Below are 21,457 nucleotides of genomic sequence, written 5' to 3'. Positions count from 1 at the left end.
AGGGCTGGACGTAGAGGCCACCCAGTCCGTAGTCCTCCTGCCCAGATTGCCCAGTACAAAAACCGCGCATTGCTTATGTCGGCTGTGCCGGCATCTCGGCTGACCACGTCTCCAACAACTACGTCGTCGTTTGGGGTCCATGGTGGAACCCCCGACCTCCAGGATGCGGCCCTCCCCCACGAGACATTTCAACCCCCAGAGCCCTCGCTCCTCTTCCCCCATTCCCTCGATACAACAGCTGGAACACTGCACCCCCAGAACCATGGACAATGCCAAAGTGACCTTCCTGGATCGAATATGTCGAGTGACTTGGGGATGGTTCTCCATTTCCATGAGCACCGGCAGTATTGCGACTCTGCTGTACAACTGTCCGCACAAGTTCGACGGCCTGCTGGTCATTGGCAAGATCTTCTTCATTCTCGACATTGTCACCTACCTGGGCATCTGGACCTCCTTGATCATCCGCTTCTCCCGTTTTCGTCACGCCCTGGTCGACACGTTCGATGACCCCGAAGAATCCTACCTGATCGCCACCGCCGCCCTGGGTTTCGCAACCATCCTCTTCGGCATCGAGGTCTACGGTATCCCAGCCTGCGGGGTGTGGCTGCGCTGGGTCCAGCTGGTCTGCTTCTGGATCTACACGGCCATCGCCATCTGTCTGGCCGTGGGCATGAACTGGCATCTCTACCGCACCCGCATGGCCGCCCGACAGCCGTTCTGGCTCGTCCGTCTCCTCCCATCCTTCCCAGCCATGCTGGGCGGAACCATCGCCTCTCTCCTCACGTCCGCTCAGCCCTCACACTACGCGATCCCCATGCTCATCGCCGGAACCGCATTGCAAGGCTTTGGGTTCATGATCTCCGTGTTCATCCTGGCAGAATACATCTACGGCCTGCATCACCAGGGCCTACCGCCCATGCGTCGTCGCCCGCAGATGTTCATTGCCGTTGGGCCGCCGGCCTTCACGGCGGTGGCGCTGATGGGCATGGCGCAGACTGCCACCGAGAAGTTTCCCACCCATCTGATCCCCCTTGCCAGTCAGGTCAACACAGCCGATGTCTTGCTAGTGATGGCCGTGTTCGTCTCGATCTTCCTTTGGGTTGTGGCTCTGTTCTTCTGGAGTATCGGATGGCTCAGCATCTTCGACGCTCGCCGCGAGTGGAAGTTCGACATCACTTGGTGGGCGACCGTGTTCCCGAACACCGGATTTGCGCTTGCCATCATCAAGATCGGTGACTTGCTCGACTCATCCGCTATACAGGGCGTCGGAACGGCGGCAACCCTTATACAAGTGATTCTGTGGCTGGGCTGCGCCAGTATGCACATCTGGGCCTACTTCTCGCGGCGGACCCTGTGGCCGGGCATGGATGAGGGGTTCGGCCCGGATGAGCATCAGCACGAGGCCGCCTTGGACTTGGAGGGCGAGGTTCGGTCGTACAAGGGCTCTTCGTCAGCTTGACTGCACACGAAATGATTGATCATAGATATGTGTCGACATTGAATTAGATGTGGCGTTGCGAGGGGATTGAAGTCCGCCAACCTGATCTTTCTTACTGTACAGGATATTTGTTTCGATGCCAGGTGTAGTGTACATAGCTCGCATATGACATGACCTTCTGCTCTCTAAGTTGTATACAAGTAGACCTCGGGCTACGGGATAGCCTCAGGCCGATGCCCACCCGTTGTGCTGGAGCAGATGCAACACCACTTTCCCACCATCACCACTGCAAAATCATGGGGATTATACCTTCTCCCAGTTCTCGTCGTCAATCTCTGCATGTGGTTTCGTTCCTACTGTGATCTCATAAATCAAACAGCCGAGGGCAAATCTATCGGTTTGGAAGGAGCGCGGCGTTCCAGGGAAAATCCGGTAGTGGTCCTCTTCCTCTGAAATGGATGGCAGATCTTGGAACCCCGCTCCACCAAAGTTACCAAGTTTGAGGGTCAAGGTATCGGTGACCAAGCAGACCCGAAGACCCATAGGCTACCATGGGTTGACGGACTGGAGGGGGAAGTTAGACTCGTGGGTGAGAATGTGCCGTGATGTTCAGGCGAATAATGTGGGGGTTGGGTCTAGATACACGTTATGTGTTACAGATAATACCCACCCGACGCGACAGATTACAGTACAGTACACAGGGGTGGAGTAGGTGGACGTGTTTATCACCACGGAGCAGTAGGTAGGCATAAATTTTTGAATCACTCAGTGTGCTGTTGAATGTCATAGAGTGGCCGGGGTTCTGTCCATCTCTAACCTCATGACCCGAGTCATATCTGACAAAGGCAGGGTGCTGTACTTTTTACACCTTGTACCCGCGGGGGTATGAGCACAACGACGACCTGCCAGGGCACAATGTAACTGGCTCGGTTGGGAAGATGGAAATCGGTCACATAAAACATCTTCCCCCTGGCCTACTCTTGGGGATTGATCAACACCTTCTTCCCACTGACCTTCCCCTCATGCAGCAAAACCAATGCTCTTTGAGCGGAGCGAAGCCCTCCTGGGAGCCACAGCCCCGGGTTCGGCCATATCGTTCCATTCTTCAGAACCCGGGGTAGAAACCGCTCCATATACCATGCACGCAACTCCCGGTTCTCTGGGTTCGTAACCAAGTCCTCGCTGTAACCCGACCATGTCTTGGTCACATTGGCCGGGAGTCGATCATCACCCGGGGATGGGCTGGTCGAGAAGAACTGACCCCCGGTATCCCGCAGCAAGTCCGCCATGAGCTGGGTGGTCGTCTGGGACCCAATGGCCTCGAAGATCCCACCGTCGTAGGGACCATGGGCTCGGATCTCATCGAGGAGATCTTCCCTGGGTTGACAATGATCGATGATATGTGTAGCAGCCTTGCGTGCCTTCACCAAGGGGCGATTGGCCGGGGAGGCGGTGGTGACAACCTCATACCCAGCCGCCGCCGCATATTGCACGGCCAGCCCTCCAACCGCCGAGGATCCGCCGTATACGAGAAGTCGCTTCCTTCTAGCGTCCATATTGGAATGGGGGGGAGGGAGTGGCTGGACACTACCATCCAAGGGTGGCTTCGCAAGGCCCATATGGATACTGAGCGCTGAGACTACGGTCGCCAGGTTCGCGATCAACCCCGAGGCTACCTCGAAGGTAGTGCTCTCCAGGTCGAGGCGAAGCGTATTCTGTTCCAGAGCCAGGGCGTATCGCTGCAGGGCACCGAATCGGTGGTCGTCCCCGGTCCGGCCCCAACGAGCGACCGCCACTCGATCGCCGCGTTGCACTGACTCCACGCCTCGTCCCGTGGCAATGACCGTTCCGGCAAAGGTGAATCCAACAATCAGCGGATATGTGGATTGAAACAGATCCGATCTGGAATGCCATAGGATGAATAGGTCAGCAACAGTTCGGGGCGCAGAAAACAATCTGATACCTCTGCAGTTTGGCGTCGATGGGGTTGAAGTTGACAGCCTCAACTCGGACCAGGAGCTCACCGTCTGCTGGAACCCACTGGTCAACAGCCTCGAGTGCAATCGGTTCCCCCGGCGTGTGGATCAAGCCAGCTACATTCGCTGCCATGACGATCGAATCGTATCAGTGTCCGCCTTGTCTGTTCCTTGCTCAATGCATGCCGCCGACCTTCGGCAGGCTTCAGGGTTCATCCTTGTCTTTTTTAACCTCCATCCGCGCATGAACCCTGTTTCTGGATTTGTAAGCCATGCGGCGAGTCAGTGAAAGTGTATGGGAATGTCACGGCGGCGGGTTTGTCGGCAAATGGAGTGGGGCCAGCTCGGTAATTCTTAAGCGAGCCGTTGATCGATCGCAAGCTGGCATCCTGGAAACCCTGCTGGTGGGGAATTCAACCATGCTCTCACGGTCGCCCGAGAAATAGAGAAAAAGCCACACCGTATTGTTTTCAGTCACGGCAATCTGAAACATTATAATATCCTGGTAAAGAATGGGAAGGTCACGGAATTTCTTGATTGGAGTCTGCGGGCTGGTATCCTGATTACTGGGATTTTACGACAGTGCTGCGATTTGCTCGCAAGGACTTCTGGTGGTACGAGTTTGTTCTTGGACTCGGGGGTGATGCGTACTTGGCGGAATTGGACTGCGATCGTGCATTGAACTCTCTAACAAGCGCCGCATATAATTGGTGACGCTGTGCGACAAGCCCGGTGAGATTACTGATCTTGTGTCAGGCACATGGATGTGCGCTGTCTGGTCGGAATTTTCAATATAGTCGAGGCGGGCGATGATCGGGGACTAGCTTTAACAGATTCTATGGATATATTGAGATCTCATGTAATCTGTCAGAGACTAGAGACACGTATATCACCATCAACTCTTCCTCGCGGTACTGTAAATAGTGCATAAACGAAACTTGGGGCAACGTCCTGGATCTGTTGCAATAATCGCACAGCATTGGTGGCTGGGAGCTAGCCTTGCTTTTCAAGTGGAATGGAGACTGCCGGATAAAGAGATCTGTCAGTTTGAAGCACATCGTTGGTCTAGGTGAGGAGGTCGCTCACAGTCCGCACAGAGATGAATTGGCGAACGGCCTCGGCTGAAGATTGTCGGCAGCATCGCTGGCATGTACATTTCCCCAGCTCTTGGCTTCATCCTCCAGTGCCTCAAGGCTCATGCACTTGAGGAAAAGGGCATTCTTCAACAGAACCCGCCGGGCAAGTGCAAAAAAATCACGATTAAGGGCGAGAACAAGTCGTCCGAGGACGTGACCGTGTCGAATGCCGCATTACCCTGTACTCGGGCGAGGACAATGTCTGCCTCTTCCGGAATGGGGCTGACAACACTGGTAACCTGCAGTTGTCGGAGGATATCAGCTGCGACAAGGACAACAATGGCCATACCTACGTGACGCCGGCCAGCACCACCGCCGCACAATTGCCTTCCCCTGCGAGACTTGGGTCGACGTCAGCCTATTGCGAGTATGACCTCCAGGTGGCTGGTCCTCCAGACACGACCACGAAGCTGCAGTAACCGGTTGTGAAGGCAGGTGGATACGTCGAGTCCATTTGGATCGGTAAGGTCAACGCGAAGGGTGACTCGGATGGCGGCTCTATTATTTGGGTCGAGATTGTGGAGAATGGGCTCGAGGATTGATGTCAAGTGTAGTTCTCGTTGCAACGGATTTAGGGTGATTGATTTTATTGCTGGATGGATTCTGGGCTTTGTTGTCTAGTCTTTAGCCCTCTGCGGGATGCCATTGTGTAGGTTTCACGGACCTCAGTGATTCTGCGGGAAGATACTTGTGTTGATAATGGGGTTCAAGATAATTTATATTGGACACTCAACACCAAGCATGCAGATTAACAGTACATACATAGCCGATGCCGCGGGAGTCAATACCCTAACGTGAACCTTGGGGCTCGCTCTTATCACGCCCAATATGATCTGTTCTGACCTCTTGCTAGTCTGAGAGCATCATCAAGTTAACAAGCCAATAGCAACATACAACAGAAAGGATTTGCTGGTGGTCACCCACTCAACTACGAACCTCTCGCCCTGCGGAAATACTTTACAGAGAGCGAGACTACAGGAAAGCATATTAATACATTGTGTCACAGAAAAACAGAAACTGATCTCTACTGCTCCATCTTCGCAATCGCCTCATCCAGGGTCAGATCGGCCCGGTCTCGTCGCCCACCCGGCAACAATGCCCAGAGGCCCCGGATGAACCAGCCGGCGAACGTGCCTTCGGAGGCCTCCCGGGCACAAGCGTGCTGCTCGGCCATGTCATCCACCCTGTTCCTCACCGGGACAAAGAAGTGCCCGTGGGATCCGACCAGCTTGGTCATGTGCCTCCATCCCTTGGGCCTGATCCACTTTGTGACGGTGCCCACAACGCCCGGCGTCTGTCGAAGCTTAACCGCCTGATCCCACTCGGGCTCGATATCTTCCTCTCCGAGGGACTGTGATAGAAGTAGAAAGCGGGAGAGAATGGTCTGCCGTGCCTCGGCGGCTGCTTCTTTGCTTATATCTTTCTTGTTGAACATGATAATCACCTTCCACTGGCGCTCGGAGACTCGATACCCACACCAAATGTAGAAATTGGCGACGAAGGCCTCGACCACGAGATAGCGAGCGATGGCTTCGACCAGCTCGAGGGATTTCGGTTGGTGGGCGCGGTCGTATTATATGGATTCATCATGCTGGCTTGCCTGGAGGCTCCCCTGGGGGCTCTGTGGACCGTCCAGGTGGATGGAAGTGACGAGGAACTCCATTGCGCTGTTGCCTGTGGCCATCTTGAGACGGTTGCTGCACAGGTGCTATACACTGTAAAGAGGTAAGGTCTGGTGTTGGTCGTAAAGTCGGCTGATGATAGTTGTACAGTAACATCAAGAGAGGACTTTATTCTCCTTCTATAAAGAAGCGGCGCTACTGGGGAGAAGTGGTCTTCTTTGCGTAAATGCAGACGAAAGTACACAAAGATTCATCAATGTTACAACAATGGCATTCAGTCTGGCGGATCATTGTTCGTCCTCACAGTTAACAAAGCGGGCAGAGACAAAGACATCCCCGGGGTCTTTGTTGCATGAAAGACTGCAATCTCGCTCCAAGCCAAGAACTGTATATCACACCAAGAGCCTCCTTGTCTTGCACCTACCCTGGCAGGAACGGCGATTATACAGATTGTTGTTCGTTTAGATATTTTTTCTACTAGGTTACTTACACAGAATTTTCTGTCTTAGGGTGTATCATCCCTCCGGCCACCCAAAGCCCTAAACATGTCCCACTGTCGGTGGTTCGATGTAGGGCGGCGGGGGGTCGGCGGTCTTCATGAATACCTCGTATCGGATTTGACGAAGATCTTGCTGTGCATCTTCGAAGGTCATTCGCGCCTCATTCACCTGCGCCTGCATGTCTGCCTCCCGAGACTTGATCCGCCGGACTTCGGCGGCCAGGGTCTCCTCCGCTCGCTTGATCTCCAGGACCGATTGTTGCATCAGATCCAGGAAATCAAGGTGAAAGAAGAAAGTGTCGAAGAGCATTCCCCCGACCCAGTCCCGTTGGACCAGACTCATGGCTGGTAGCGGCTGCACCATCGAGTCCAGCCGTCTCGCCTGTGCCGCCAGCATCTGCGTCTGGCTGACCTTCTGCTGTGCGCGGGACAGACAATTCTGCTGCCGCACATCGACCAGGGTCCCACCAAACCCCCATAGGTCCCTCTCCGAGTGACGCAGACTCTCGACCAGGTTCAATAGCGCCTCCCGGATCGTTAGCTGCGCTCTCGCCAGACACTGCGCCGCCTGGCGGACATCGCTCCAACGCTGCCGCCGCTGCCCATACTCCCGCCGCGCCAGCTGAGTGACCTCTTCTTGCGCATCCTCCTCCGGGAAATCCTCCGTGCGGCCCTCGAAGATCTCGCGATAGATGGCGTCGAGCTCCTCCTGCAGTCGGTCCCGCGCCTCGCACGCGGCTTGGAGATCGTGCTCCTGCGCCGCCGCATCCGCGACCTGAGCCTCCAGCATCTCCTGCTGCGCCTGTGCACGGCTCTCCTTCCCCAGCGCGGCGTAGTAATCACGCATTTCCCGGTCGGCCTTGGCCTCGAAATCGGTCCGCTTGCCTGTCGCCCGGTAGAGCAGGCGACGCACCGTGCTGTCGCGATACTTCTCGTGCAGCGCGCGCTCGACCTGGGTGATTTGCCGGAGCTGTGTGAGCTCCTGGTTGGTCTCGGCCAGCGCGTGGCGGAGATCCGAGAGGTAGGATTTGTGCGACTGGAGCCTTTCCGGGCTGCTCTCGACGGCGGCAAGAGCGGCCTGGAGTTCGGCGTGACGCTCCTTACTGGTTGCGATCGTCGTGTAGATTGACATGTTGTGTTGTCCACCCGAGTGTGATTTAAGTGGAGAGGTTGGGGTTATTTCCGTTGTTGTCCAGCCTCACTGGGAGAGTCTGTCTAAGGGTTAAGGGTCCGTCCGTCTTTCGCCACCCGGCGGTCAATGACGGCATCATGCAGTAATCGCCCGAGCGTGGTTTTAGCTCTCCTTGGGTCGTTCCCGGGAATAATTGGTACTTTTAGCTTTATTCAGGGAAACTAGCGTAGGCTGGAAACTGTTGATATACGGTACTTTTCTTGAACATGTAGACTTAACTTACCCAATCTGTAGACGAAGACCACATATGTTGCTACAGCCACGAACCCCGGCAGTGGCTGACCGAAGTCAGAGCCACCCCACGGACTGAGCCGGCCTGGTATACGGGCCATAGAATCGGTCAGTGAGTAGGCATACGGTAAACGGACGCGGAGCGGAGCGCTGGGAGTAGCATCGCGTTTGAAGAGGAAAGCCATTGGAAGCCCTTTTAACAAAGTCAGAGAGACGAAGGAGTGCACCCAGTATGCGATAATCGCCTCTCTACCGCACTGCAGCTTGTGGTAGGAGAGCTATGATATCTTTAAGCACTATATAATTCACTGGCCGGGGACAATGTGTACTTGACCAGCAAGCAGAACTGATCGATCAACAGCTCTTCGAACAATTGATCACCTTTCACTCCGGAATCCGCAGAAGCACCATAACCACCCTGCTCCTAAATCCAATATTACTATTAGGTCTACGCATTGCGCGGGACACTTTTAGTGATCTTTAAACCTTATTAAGATGCCACAGAAAATCCAAAAAAGACCCCCTGGATTTTGCCTTGTCAAGCCACAGGAAGTGGGGCATGTGCAACAACTTTTAAGATTGCCGACCAGACTATCTCGAGCTTGTCTTCCTGAACGGAGGATTTGCCCATTACAGCAATAGATACTGAAGAGGAATTTGTTATTTACTAAAATAGTATACAAGCCTCGCCGCAACAGCATGAAGTTAGCGACAAACTCAGTTATTTCTAGTAACAGATCTACAGATACTTTAGTATCAACTCCGGCGTCACTAATACCGTAGAATAGTAGCCAAGTTATCTAAGGCGCATGCCTTGGTTCTTGATGAGGTTGTGAAGGTAAGCGACCGGCTGTAATCTCAACCCTGTACAAGAGCTGACACACAACATGAGCCAAATAGGACCCTGGATGATTTAAGGAACGGAACGTACATGCAATGGGCTGATAGTGGTGACTCTTTTATCATTTTCAACAAGAGCGAGTTTTCTTATCATGTTCTATTTAGATTCTGTATAGATCGTAGTATCAATACACGCCCAAGCCATTACTTCATATGTTTCTCTAACTCAAGCAGGCTCTTAGCAGTATCTCTGACACTGTAATCTAAGGAAGTAAATCGAATCCCAAGAATGGACTTATCCTTTTTATTTGAGACCTTGCAGGTCGCTAGACATTTGTGCTTGAGGAAGCCGATAGGGACTCCGTCCTTAAGTTCCGTGATATTTTTCTGCGCAGAATATCACAGACTTTGTGGTAGTAGTAGTTGACCGAGGCAATAAAAAATCGTTGGTTTGCTGCTTCATTAGGCTTAGAAGCTCGCAGATGAGCCTCTGCGACATCGCGGATATTAGCCCAGGCGGGGAAGGCTACTGCTGGCACTGCAGTAGTGCTACCGTCCATAAGACGATAAATATCGGCAGCGCTAGTATTCAGAGATCTCATATTTTTAAACGTACTGTGTCACCGGGCCGTAGATTATAGGTGGGCATATTGTTGAAAGGCTGAAAGCAGGGTTTTCTTTCTCTAGGAAATCCCAAGCTGCTTTTTCAGCAAATGCCTTAAGAGGCAGAATAAACGCTCACACCATCAGCCACTTTTGCCTGTTTATAAGTCTCTGGGTTTTAGTCATCTTCAGAATATGAATGCTCGGGCCACAGCCCCTTGCGTAAGTGAATCATGGCGGCGAAAGACGAAATGATGACAATCCGAGTTACTTGAGGCGAGTGCGCATGCGCAGCCCGAAGCATTGCTGTTGTACCACAGATTGCAGGTTGAAGTAGGTCTTTCTTTTGGTCTTTGACAACAAATTGGAACGTAGATCCTGTGCGAATAATCTATAGAGATGTTTAGCAGAAGATAGAGCAGTAACTTACACCATCTACGCCTTTCACAGCTTCTGTAAAAGCGTCATTTGTGCAATGTCTTTAACAATAGCAAAGGACAAGCGCTTGGTAAATTTTGGGAATATCTTGCGCACGTTCGCTGCTGATTGCTCCGACTGTACTGTACCGCGCACCCGGTAGCTAGGTTTAAGGAAAATCCTGATAATATAAGTTGCAACAAAACCGGAAGTTTTTAGTATTTATCTAGTTTACTAACCCGCAGGTACCCTTTAAAAACCCGCGGGTTGGATATCCAAACCTATACCCAGCCCGAAACCCGCCAAGAAACGGGTTGGGTTTGGACCCGACCCGTGAAGCCGCCGGTTTTGGCGAGGCCTAAGCTTGGCCAGTGTATAACACCTTTATTAAACACTATAATTCGATGGAATTATGCTTTTTCCGTTTAGGGGGGTTGTTATCATTATCAGCATGCTTGCTGCAAGAATCTAAAAATAGTTAGTAAGTAGTTTTTACACAGTCCAACTGCTATCTCAGAGTACAGTATCGCGAATGAGGACATTATCGATAATTGTAGTGTAGCTGACATTGAGCGCCAACCTCACCACTATTTACCTACCACCATGATGTACGAATGAGCTATGAATGTGCACACTGTCATATCAGAGAACTAACTAAAAAAGGGGTTTAAACTATTTTAAAACATTGAAAGAAGGCATTAATTTTGTATGAGAATCAGAGTACTGGGAAAGGTGGCCCACTCGCCCGCTGGTCACATTAGGTTTGCAATGGAGGCTTATCCACCGGATAGACGGCGCACAAACTTCTATTGCTGCTCCATTGCCTCCGACATTAGGTCTAGAACAGAGGTTGATAATAATTCTGGGTCAACTCTTTGTAAGCGGGCTTGAGCTCGGTAGTCAACTTTATTTACCCGCCCGGAATTTCGGAACTCAGCTAGGCCCGCTTACTCAGGCCACTGGATGGGGCATCATGCAGCGCCCCAAGGAATTAGGTATAAGAGTCTGCGACGCCTGTTCATAAACCTGACCAGACAGCCAACAATCACTTTTGGACTTCAACCAAGAAAGATGTCTTCAACATTCAAAGTCCGCCCCGACAAACCTTTGCCATTGGACATCTCCTCTTACCCCAAGCTCTCGCTTGAACAGGCCGGGCATCTGCGCCACTTCTACAACCTCAGCACGGCGATAGATGGCAACTGGCCGCATATGGGCTCCCAGGAGCCCGCGCAGGAGTTTCTAGATGCGTACCGGTACCAGCTCGCGACCATGGCCTACGCCTCGGGTCTGACCTACTACCACCGCATGCCCGCTCTGCGCGGGCTATTCAAGCCCCTGATCCGCCGTCTGATCCATAAGATGCTCCTGCGTGATGTATGGGGCTACTGGTATCTCACCTCGCAATCGGGGATCATGCTCGATCCAGAACTGAAAGAGCTTCGCAAGCCCTGGGCGAACCCTGTGGTCCGAGAAAATATCATGTATAGTGGGCACCTGCTGTTGATGACCAGTCTGTTCGGCATCTTGTTTGACGATGATGAATTCGAAAAGGAAGGTAGTCTTACCTTCCACTGGAATCCGCTGTTCTGGGGAATGGGTCCGGAAACATTCGCCTATGATAATCGGAGCCTCCAACGGGCGATCATTCAGGAGATGGAGCGGAACAAATGGGTGGGGGTTTGCTGCGAGCCGAACCTGGTTTTCGTGGCCTGCAATCAATTTCCTGTGAGTGCAAAATGATATACCGTTAATGTGATGCCCTGGCTAACAATGTGCTGTTCAGATAATTGCTATGCATCTCAATGACTCACGGGACGGCACCAGAGTTACGGATGAGGTCTTGGGAAAGTACAAAGACGCTCTCGAGAAGAAAGACATGATCTCTCAGAATACCCTGTTTAAAGACTGGGTTAGTGTGAAACAGGGTTACACTGCAATAGCGAGGAGTGTGGGCTTCACCGCATGGTAAGAGAAACTCTTTTAATTCTAGTGACATTGATCTGGTTTCTGATCTGTATACTGCAACTAGGGCTGCTGCATTTATGAATACCTGGAACTCGGACTTTGTTCGTGCCGGCTTCGACTGCCACGCGACTGGATTCATCACCAATATTGACGGAAAAGTCGAGCTTCAACACCCCATGGTCGCAGGTGTTTACAGAGAAGCCGTGGCGAAGGAAAATGTTTCCCAAACTTCCCGTTCGAAGATACTGCGAAAGGCACGAGATTTTTATTTAGCAAACCGGGCCACTATCAATTTCCCCTACAACGAACCGACTTTCGGATATGTTGTCAAATGGCTTTCAGAGCTCGGTAAGACCACGGAGTTGGACGGAATCCTTGCCTATGCCGACGAACACCTTCAGCCGACCTGGGAAAAGGGTGGGCTATATTACCCGCGGAATGATGTAGCAACCGATGAGCACGGCCACTGGACACATATGGATCCTTTCTCTGGTAACGCGGCGATTGGCTACTCGCGCCTGAATGTTGAGAACGGAATGAAGAAAATGTATGACTCGCCATGGACCAAAGACACCCTGGCCAGCCGCCCGCATGTTGATGGTTTGGATCTATCACAAGGGGTGGATTGTTTGCGAGGCGTGTGGGATGAGAGCCGGAGTGCCCTGGTTGTGACTGTGCGTGAATGGGCGGGTCAAGGAGCCAGTATTAGCTTCAAGGTCACCAACCTTCCAACTGGTGTATGGATGCTTTATACCTCAAAGCAGCCGAGCTCGGTTCATGAGGTTGCGGAGAAAGCGGAAATCTTTATCCATAAGACTCTCGAAGCAAATGAGGAAGTGGACTTTGTACTCATTAGGAACGAACAGTTTAGGCTAGAATAAGTCAGCTCTTGACTTCGTGACTGGAAAACCGCAGCAAGCAAGCTTTCAGAAAGTCAACAACCAAGTGCTTGATTGTCTACGGACCCCTAAACATGGTACACACTATTACTGCGTAACCGTATCTTCTCAGCTCCTGAATCTGTCGGTTGCAAATAGAGAGTGTACATAAAATACCCGTATTGGAAATCCTGGTGTAGACGTGAACCTTTTGGGAATAAGAGGCACTTTGTGTTAAGCACGCCAAAAGGACCGTGTCACATGAAACTATGGTGTAAATTGTAGCCGAGACCGGCCGGAAACTACAGAGCGAGTCTTCTTTAGCCTGACCATGTGGATTGATATATGAGCTAATGGTGATAGTATCTATATAGTAAATCAGCATGTATTTTCAGATGCTAAGAATAGGGTTTTTAGGATTGTTTTTTAATATCTGGATAGAGGAGGTTATTCTCATTTCAAAACTACAAAGGTAAAATCTATACTATCTATATTAGATAAGTAATAGCTTGGTGAAGATTATAGTTAAATATTACCTAATTTAAATATAGATAAATATAAAATCCAGATTAGGATATATACTAAGCTTTTTTATCCTGTTTATCTAGGCAATCCTATCTATTCTAAGATAAATAAAAAGAACTATAAAATAGCAGATTTAAAAAGCAGAATTTTCTACAATTTAAGTATTTTATTTAAAAAAATATAAATATATAATATTCTGGATATTAGCATCTAAAAATCTATTCTGCTGCTTTAACTAATTATTAAAGTTAATAACAGCTACTGTATTTTGCCTGCGGTGATGCGCCCGGATAGTATATAATATAGCAACTTTAGTACAGCAGATCTAAAAAGCAGAATTCTTTAAGATTCTATAAGATCTTAAAGTAGTTAATAATAAGTAAGTACTTTGACTCTTAGTATCTGAAAATTTATTCTAATCTACAGGGGTGATCTGAGTAAAGGTTCATTTGGATTAAAGTAGGACTTGGGTGGGGTATAACTAACTACCCAATTAGCTACAGCAGCCAACTGGTAATATAGACTTAGATTAATTTTAGACATACACTTATACTATATTGCCTAGGTAAAATCCTTTAAAATTTTTATACTTTATAAAAAAAATAGTCCAGCTGTAATATTTTAATTTAGAGATAAATTCCATCAGATTTAATAGTATAGTAATTAGTAAAATATTTATAGTTTTTTTATTAAAATTATAGTTAGCTGTAGTTTGTAGCTACTGTTAGATATCAGCCCAGCTACTCTATAACTATATCTAGGGCGGTTTAGGAGAAATATAATATAAACTTATTATTATCTATTTAAAATTCCAGTTTTATTTTATTTATATAGAATTATAAAGAATTAATAGTTTATTCAGCTTATAATACTGCTAGTAGTAATTTATAAGTAATATTAATATAGGATTTGGCCTAATAAGATTACTTACTATTTTAAAAATCCTACTTACCGGATTGCCTATATTTAAGCTAAAAAAATTTAAAGCAAAGTTCTAAAGTAGAATAGGATTACTGCTAATTCTAATACAGTAATATTTCCCATTTAAATAGAATTTTTAGTAGCTGGGGTTTTTATTTTCTATAATAGATTATTATATTATTAGGACTATAGATATAATTATATTACCTATAGTATTAAAATAATATAAATCTACTGGAAAAGATATTACAGATAGATATAGAATATATATAGTAGATAAGTTAGTACCTATAAGTAAGTAGTTAATAAAATAAAGCTATACTACTTATATAAAATTATAAATTACTAGCAGTTGTTTTCCAGCTAGTATAGATTATATTATATTTATATCTATAAAAACAGCAAACTGCAGCTATTGCCTACAGACTAAGCTAATTAAGCAGTAAATACTGTGATTTAGATATAAAAGTATATATAAAAGGTATAAAAACAGCAGACTATTTAAACTAATTAAAAATAAAATACTAACTTATAGCTGCGGATGACTGGATGGGTGGTATATTTACAGAATATTTTATTTAATTAGTTATTATAATATATAGCTATATTTAAAAATAAATCCCCAGATTCTATAAAACAGAGTATAGTATAGATTTAGAATACTATAAAATAAATAGTTTAAAAAAGCCAGCAGATAGTACAGTACTATAGATAAATAATTTATATTAAGGCTGTATAGTTAGAAGCTAAATAGATACTATACCAGCTACTATAGCTATATATAAATACTATTAGTATTACTAAATATATATAACTATAGCAGCAGATTTTAAAATTTATTATACAAACCCAGATACTGTATAAGTAGTAGAATTTATATTATAAATTTATATTCTAATAGTAGAAAAAGTAGTAGATAGTATAGTAGCTGGTAATTAGCTGTACTAACAGTTCTAATTCTATAAAAATAAATAATAGGCTGGCCGACTGGGTAATAAATATACTAGAGCAGGTATATTTAAAGTTTTATACTAAACTATTAAATTAAAAATACTAAATATAAAAGTATAAAAATAGATTAGTATATATTATAGCAGTACTAGACTAATTAGAATATAAATAGTATAATTCTAAAAGCTACCCTCTTATTTTATTATAGATAATTAAAGTTGTATGGTTTATAATTATCCAGAAGGCATTATAGCTGGATTTCTATATTAATTAGATTATTTAAATATAAAAGTAGACAGGCAGCTGTACTGATTAGCTGCTAAATAATACAGCAGTAATAAATAATTTTAATAAAAAGATTAATATTAAAAACTATACTTTAACTAAACTAGGGTTTTAGTTATCCCTCCTAATATTATTTATATATAGCAGGGACGGACAGCCCCAGATAGATTTCTAACAGGCCCAGAAGATATAAAAATTATTTTAGAAATAAATAAAATAAATAGTGCGGCAGCTGATAGTATACAGATATTATATACTAATAAAAATATTATAGAATTAGTAGATATATAGACTAAAAATTTATTATAATACTACTGCCCCTAAATATATAATATAAATAGGTAAGGATCAGCTGCTGTATAAGTATATTAATTTTAGTATAGAACAGTTCTAGGGGTTTATCTACAGACTAGCCGGAACAGTACAACAGATTTTATATAATAAACTATTATTTTAATAAATATCTAAGACTTTATAGCAGCAGCTGTATAATAATCCTATATAACAAATAATAGAATAGAATTTTTTATAGAATATATAGATATAGTAGCCGGTAAACAGATAATAGTAGTTAATTAAATAAATATAAATAGAATCTATAATATAAAAATAATTTATATATTAATAGCAGCTGGACCGGATGCAGGCTAAACTAGTCTACTAATATTTCTATACTATAACTTAGTTTAAAGAAAAACTGGTGGTGTTAGTATATATTACTAGTAGTTAGTCTAGATACACCCCTAAATTATTAAGTTTACAGTATACTAATACTAAGTAGAACCAGCAGTAGAGTATATTTATTAATAATAAAATAATAGTAGTAGTATTAGTATACTATAAAAGATTTTATACTAGTAATAATATTAAAATAATCTACTAGTATATTTTTTAAAAGATTAGTAAGTTATTAGTATAGTATTTATAATTAATATTATTATTTATCCAGCAACTGAAGGTGTGGCTTGTTTATTTAAATAAAATAATATACAGCTCTAATAAAACTACTGGTAAAATAAGATTTAGCTGATTTAGTTCTAAACTTCCAACTAGTAGTCCAGCTATATTAGAGTTTGCCCTGTTAGTATTAGTATAAGGCCCTAATCCCAGCAGCTAGTAAAAATAGATATTAAAACAGTTTTAAAAAATATTAAAATAAAAAATATAAATATAATTATATTATAGTATTAATATTTCGTAATACTAGAATATTACTATTAAAATCAGCCAGTAGTTTATACAGCTGAGTAGTATATTTATATATAATTAATAAAAAAAACAGAATACCGCACAAACTATATTAAATACTGATTTAAAAGAGAGATTAAATAAAAACAGATAGTAAAAGTATATTATAGATTTACAGATAGTATATTTATTATATATAGTAGAAATAATATATAGATAAAATATTATAAAATAAGCCGGGACTACAGCATACCAGCAGTAGATATTTTAGATTTCTAGTACAGATTAGTATTAGTTTTTAGGATTTAGTAAAGCAGAGTTTGGCTCGGATCCTATATCTTTTACTTTATTATAAAAAAGACTGTAATTAAAAGCCAGATAATCCAGCAGCAGCAGCTTTATTAGATAGATATACAAATAGTACTATAAATAATAATTAGATAGAATATATAATTATATAAAATATAGCAGCCTATATTATAAATAATTTAAAATAGAAACAGCCCAGTAGTAGCTGTAATACTAATAAAAAATAGAAAAAATATATTATTTATATTATTTATATTTACAGCACCCAGTAGATTAATAGTAGTAGTAGTTTTATTAATTATATTATAATCTAATCTACAGCAGCGTTGCTGGGAGCTGGGAATCCTATATATAATATAAAAAAACCAGCAGCCCCCAGATAAAATATTAATTATACTAATAACACCTAAATCAGCTGTTAGTAAAAATTTCTAGTTATTTTTAAACCAGATATAGTTAATACAGCGGCTGGATTAGATTATGATTAATAAATACTATATAATATTATATAATAATTTTTAATTCCAGCTGGATTTACAGCAGCTGGAGCAGTTAAATTAGATATAAATATAAATAATATTATTAATAATAATACTGCCCTTTAGTTTAAAAATCAAGCTGTTTCAGCAGATAAAATATATATATAAAATAGTACAGATATTCCACAGGTGCAGTAGCCAGATAAATATTATATACTAAATATAGCAGCTGGAATTAGGGTTTAGCAACTAAACAGCTAGCCCGGCAGTAATCTAGTTTATCTAAAATTAGATCTAGCAGATAGAAAGTAAAATAGTGATTTATAGTACTATTAAAATCTATATAGTAAATCAGCATATATTTTCAGATGCTAAGAATAGGGTTTTTAAGATTATTTTTTGATATCTGGATAGAGAAGGTTATTTTTATTTTAAAACTACAAAGATAAAATCTATACTATCTATATTAGGTAAGTAATAGCTTAGTAAAGATTATGATTAAATATTACTTAATTTAAATACAGATAGATATAAAATCTAGATTAGAATATATGCTAAGCTTTTTTATCCTGTTTATCTAGGCAATCCTATTTATTATAAGATAAATAAAAAGAACTACAGAACAGCAGATCTAAAAAGCAGAATTTTCTATAATTTAAATATTTTATTAAGAAAGGTATAAATATATACTATTCTAAATATTAGTATCTAAAAATCCATTCTGCTACTCTAACTGGTTGTTAAAGTTAACAACAGCTACTGTATCTTGCCTGCAGTAACGCACCCGGACAGCAGATAAAATAGCAACTCTAATACAGCAGATCTAAAAAGCAGAATTCTATAAAACTTTAATAAATCTTATAATAGTCTATTATAAGTAAGTACTTTGGTTTTTAGTATCTAAAAATCTATTCTACTGTTCTAACTAGTTGTTAAAATTAACAACAGCTACTGTATCCTGCCTGCAGTAATATGCCCGGACAGCAGATAAAATAACAACTTTAATACAGTAGATTTAAAAAGCAGAATTTTTTAAAAGTTTAATAGATCTTATAATAGTCTATTATAAGTAAGTACTTTAATTCTTAGTATCTAAAAATCTATTCTGCTGCTTTAATTAGTTGTTAAAGTTAACAACAGCTACTATATCCTACCTGCGGTAATATACCCAGACAGCAGACAGAATAGCAACTTTAATACAGCAGATTTAAAAAACAGAATTTTTTAAGACTTTGATAGATTTTATAATAGTCTATTATAAGTAAGTAATTTGATTTTTAGTATCTAAAAATCTATTCTGCTGCTTTAACTAGTTGTTAAAGTTAATAACAGCTACTGTATCCTACCTGCAGTAATACGCCCGGACAGCAGATAAAATAGCAACTCTAATACAGCAGATTTAAAAAGCAGAATTTTTTAAGACTTTAATAGATTATAATAGTCTATTATAAGTAAATACTTTGATTCTTAGTATTTAAAAATCTATTCTGCTGCTCTAACTGGTTGTTAAAGTTAATAACAGCTACTGTATCCTACCTGCAGTAATACGCCCGGACAGCAGATAAAATAGCAACTCTAATACAGCAGATTTAAAAAGCAGAATTTTTTAAGACTTTAATAGATTATAATAGTCTATTATAAGTAAATACTTTGATTCTTAGTATTTAAAAATCTATTCTACTGCTTTAACTGGTTGTTAAAGTTAACAACAGCTACTGTATTCCACCTGCGACAATACACCCGGACAGTAGATAAAATAGCAATTTTAGTATAGCAGATCTAAAAAGCAGAATTTTTTAAGATTTTATAAGATCTTAAAGTAGTTAATAATAAGTAAGTACTTTGGTTTTTAGTATTTAAAAATCTAATTTGCTGCTCTAACTGGTTGTTAAAGTTAATAACAGCTATTATATTCTACCTGTAATAATACGCCCGGACAGCAGACAAAATAGCAACTTTAATACAGCAGATCTAAAAAACAGAATTCTTTAAGATTTTACAGGGTCTTAAAGTAGTCTATTATAAGTAAGTACTTTAATTTTTAGTATTTAAAAATCTAATTTGCTGCTTTAACTGGTTGTTAAAATTAATAACAGCTATTATATCTCGCCTGCAGTAATATATCTGGATAGTATACAGTATAGCAATTCTAATACAGCAGATCTAAAAAGCAGAATTCTTTAAGATTTTATAGGGTTTTAAATTAGTTTATTATAAGTAAGTAATTTAATTTTTAGTATCTAAAAATCTATTCTGCTGCTTTAACTGGTTGTTAATATTAATAACAGCTACTATATTCTGCCTGCGGCGATACGCCCGGACAGCAGATAGTATAGCAACTCTAATACAGCAGATTTTAAAAAGTACAATTTTTTAAAACTTTAATAGATTTTATAATAGTCTATTATAAGTAAGTACTTTAATTCTTAGTATCTAAAAATCTATTCTGCTGCTCTAACTGGTTGTTAAAGCTGTAGATAAAACTTAACCTAATTTAGAATCAACTTAGAAAAATTATTATCAACTTTTTGTTTTTTAGAAATTAGAGGGCTAAATATAGAAAGATAGGTAGAAATCCATCTACCAGCACCTATAGCTGTAAGTAGTAAGCTAAGCTGTATAATTAGTTATTAGTAATCTAAATTAGTAATCTAAGTTTATACTAACTAGTTAGTTAGGGGCTACCAGCAGCTGCTGGTCCCCAGTAAGTAGTAAGCTAAGCAGATAAAATCTTAATATATCTATCTATATCTATTTTAATCTATAAGTAAAACCATCTAATATTATAATACTATTTATTTATTAGATCTATATAATACTAGATCTTTTTTTTTATATAACTAGATATATATCAGCCTTTATATGCTGTTAAGTGCTTTTGTTAAGCTGATTATAATAGATTTGGACCAGCTGGGTGACTGGGTCCCAACTCCCAACTTTCTACTTATTTTCCCAGTCTTATGATTTTTTTTTAAGTTTAAAAAATCTGATTTCTATAGCTTTTGCTATTATTTCTTAGTCTATTGGCCTTTTTTACTTTTAAATATATTTATTCTACTTATTATTTTATTAGTATATTGGAGAGTTGACCTTATTATTACTATACTTAATTATTCCTATTAGTACTATATATATATACTATATATATATATATAATAAAAGTAGATAACAGTTTGGGCTATATTTTACTTTTTATTCTTTTAATACTTATCAGTACCTAGAATAAATTAAGATTATACTGTATCTACTTACTTATAATTTACTTAAATAAGTATAATATATAAATCTGTCTACTGTAAATAAGATTATACTAAGCACTGTTTTTTTTTTAATAGTATAATTATATATAATAGATCAGCTAAATAGGCTAAATCAGCTAAGCCAGCTAAGTAGCCTAACAACTTTTAAGTTTAAGTTCTAACCTTAGATTTTAAACAGTTTAGCTATAGAACTGTAAAATATAATAGGTTTAGACTAGATTAGTCCTAGCATCTTTAGTCCAATCTATATATAATATAATTATTATAAAAGCCTGACCTGCGGGTTTTTTTTTTGGTTAAGTTATTATAACATACCTTTTTAGCAGGTGCAGTAGGGTCTGTACTTATACCTATCTAAGCATCTGTCTGTATTATAGTATAGATCTAAAATATCTAGTCTACTTAGAATATCTAGTCTATTTAGTTTATCTAGTTTACCCAGACTACTTTATATATTTTAAATATCCCAACAATCTATTGTCTTCTCTGACCGCCCGGTATATAATATATAATCTTTTTAATTTTTTATCTGCTTCTAAATCTGTTTATAGCTTTTTAAGCTATATTTTGTTTATAAACCTAAAAATAGTCTAACCTAAGTAGCTAGTTAAAAATAAAAAAAACAAGTTATTAAAATCTTTTCAGCTAGTCCTGCTATTCCTACTATCTAGCCAGCCTATATTTTAACAGTTTTTAGGGTTTACATTAGGGTTTACATTAGGGTTTACATTAGGGTTTA

The 21,457-nt window shown here is 41.7% G+C and overlaps 8 protein-coding genes across 8 annotated transcripts; 4 read left to right on the top strand and 4 right to left on the bottom strand.

The window, feature by feature from the left end:
• Positions 1 to 262: 262 nt before the first annotated feature.
• Positions 263 to 1,459, top strand: BO82DRAFT_278956 (tellurite-resistance/dicarboxylate transporter family protein; the record flags this gene model as incomplete). The annotated part of the gene is made up of 1 exon (XM_025631246.1): positions 263 to 1,459. The coding sequence occupies one exon, from the start codon at positions 263 to 265 to the stop codon at positions 1,457 to 1,459; it is 1,197 nt and encodes a 398-aa protein (XP_025493743.1).
• A 953-nt stretch (positions 1,460 to 2,412) lies between these two features.
• BO82DRAFT_331316 (zinc-binding alcohol dehydrogenase family protein) lies at positions 2,413 to 3,547 on the bottom strand (the record flags this gene model as incomplete). The annotated part of the gene is made up of 2 exons (XM_025633132.1): positions 2,413 to 3,340; positions 3,402 to 3,547. 2 exons carry the CDS (start codon positions 3,545 to 3,547, stop codon positions 2,413 to 2,415), a joined length of 1,074 nt encoding a protein of 357 aa, XP_025493742.1.
• A 1,015-nt stretch (positions 3,548 to 4,562) lies between these two features.
• BO82DRAFT_400299 (uncharacterized protein) lies at positions 4,563 to 4,969 on the top strand (the record flags this gene model as incomplete). The annotated part of the gene is made up of 2 exons (XM_025639173.1): positions 4,563 to 4,703; positions 4,796 to 4,969. The coding sequence occupies 2 exons, from the start codon at positions 4,563 to 4,565 to the stop codon at positions 4,967 to 4,969; spliced, it is 315 nt and encodes a 104-aa protein (XP_025493741.1).
• A 605-nt stretch (positions 4,970 to 5,574) lies between these two features.
• BO82DRAFT_400298 (uncharacterized protein) lies at positions 5,575 to 6,234 on the bottom strand (the record flags this gene model as incomplete). Its single annotated transcript, XM_025639172.1, has 2 exons — positions 5,575 to 6,080; positions 6,180 to 6,234. 2 exons carry the CDS (start codon positions 6,232 to 6,234, stop codon positions 5,575 to 5,577), a joined length of 561 nt encoding a protein of 186 aa, XP_025493740.1.
• A 171-nt stretch (positions 6,235 to 6,405) lies between these two features.
• BO82DRAFT_352652 (uncharacterized protein) lies at positions 6,406 to 7,848 on the bottom strand. The gene has a single exon (XM_025634752.1). It carries the CDS (start codon positions 7,801 to 7,803, stop codon positions 6,712 to 6,714), a length of 1,092 nt encoding a protein of 363 aa, XP_025493739.1. The 5' UTR covers positions 7,804 to 7,848; the 3' UTR covers positions 6,406 to 6,711.
• Positions 7,849 to 9,715: 1,867 nt separating this feature from the next.
• On the bottom strand, positions 9,716 to 10,559 carry BO82DRAFT_363117 (uncharacterized protein; the record flags this gene model as incomplete). The annotated part of the gene is made up of 5 exons (XM_025636881.1): positions 9,716 to 9,928; positions 9,968 to 9,990; positions 10,104 to 10,135; positions 10,194 to 10,312; positions 10,554 to 10,559. The coding sequence occupies 5 exons, from the start codon at positions 10,557 to 10,559 to the stop codon at positions 9,716 to 9,718; spliced, it is 393 nt and encodes a 130-aa protein (XP_025493738.1).
• Positions 10,560 to 11,025: 466 nt separating this feature from the next.
• On the top strand, positions 11,026 to 12,803 carry BO82DRAFT_331309 (uncharacterized protein; the record flags this gene model as incomplete). The annotated part of the gene is made up of 4 exons (XM_025633131.1): positions 11,026 to 11,421; positions 11,509 to 11,682; positions 11,741 to 11,922; positions 11,987 to 12,803. The coding sequence occupies 4 exons, from the start codon at positions 11,026 to 11,028 to the stop codon at positions 12,801 to 12,803; spliced, it is 1,569 nt and encodes a 522-aa protein (XP_025493737.1).
• Positions 12,804 to 14,795: 1,992 nt separating this feature from the next.
• Positions 14,796 to 20,501, top strand: BO82DRAFT_363115 (uncharacterized protein; the record flags this gene model as incomplete). The annotated part of the gene is made up of 40 exons (XM_025636880.1): positions 14,796 to 14,802; positions 15,148 to 15,177; positions 15,225 to 15,237; positions 15,324 to 15,327; positions 15,406 to 15,417; position 15,590; positions 15,824 to 15,845; positions 16,024 to 16,035; positions 16,175 to 16,187; positions 16,381 to 16,384; positions 16,432 to 16,440; positions 16,668 to 16,679; positions 16,841 to 16,851; positions 17,168 to 17,180; positions 17,242 to 17,247; positions 17,395 to 17,396; positions 17,508 to 17,530; positions 17,637 to 17,647; positions 17,806 to 17,840; positions 17,929 to 17,932; positions 18,205 to 18,233; positions 18,326 to 18,335; positions 18,388 to 18,425; positions 18,518 to 18,527; positions 18,580 to 18,617; positions 18,710 to 18,719; positions 18,772 to 18,779; positions 18,900 to 18,909; positions 18,971 to 18,999; positions 19,161 to 19,205; positions 19,282 to 19,291; positions 19,353 to 19,378; positions 19,461 to 19,483; positions 19,555 to 19,573; positions 19,666 to 19,675; positions 19,747 to 19,821; positions 19,859 to 19,868; positions 20,031 to 20,056; positions 20,137 to 20,162; positions 20,478 to 20,501. The coding sequence occupies 40 exons, from the start codon at positions 14,796 to 14,798 to the stop codon at positions 20,499 to 20,501; spliced, it is 720 nt and encodes a 239-aa protein (XP_025493736.1).
• Between the last annotated feature and the right edge of the window lie 956 nt (positions 20,502 to 21,457).

This window comes from Aspergillus uvarum (genome assembly GCF_003184745.1).
Source record: "Aspergillus uvarum CBS 121591 unplaced genomic scaffold BO82scaffold_15, whole genome shotgun sequence".
In the NCBI taxonomy this organism is placed as follows: Eukaryota; Fungi; Ascomycota; class Eurotiomycetes; order Eurotiales; family Aspergillaceae; genus Aspergillus; species Aspergillus uvarum.
The sequence above is the reverse complement of the archived record's forward strand: the minus strand, read 5'-3'. Positions and strand labels throughout refer to the sequence as shown.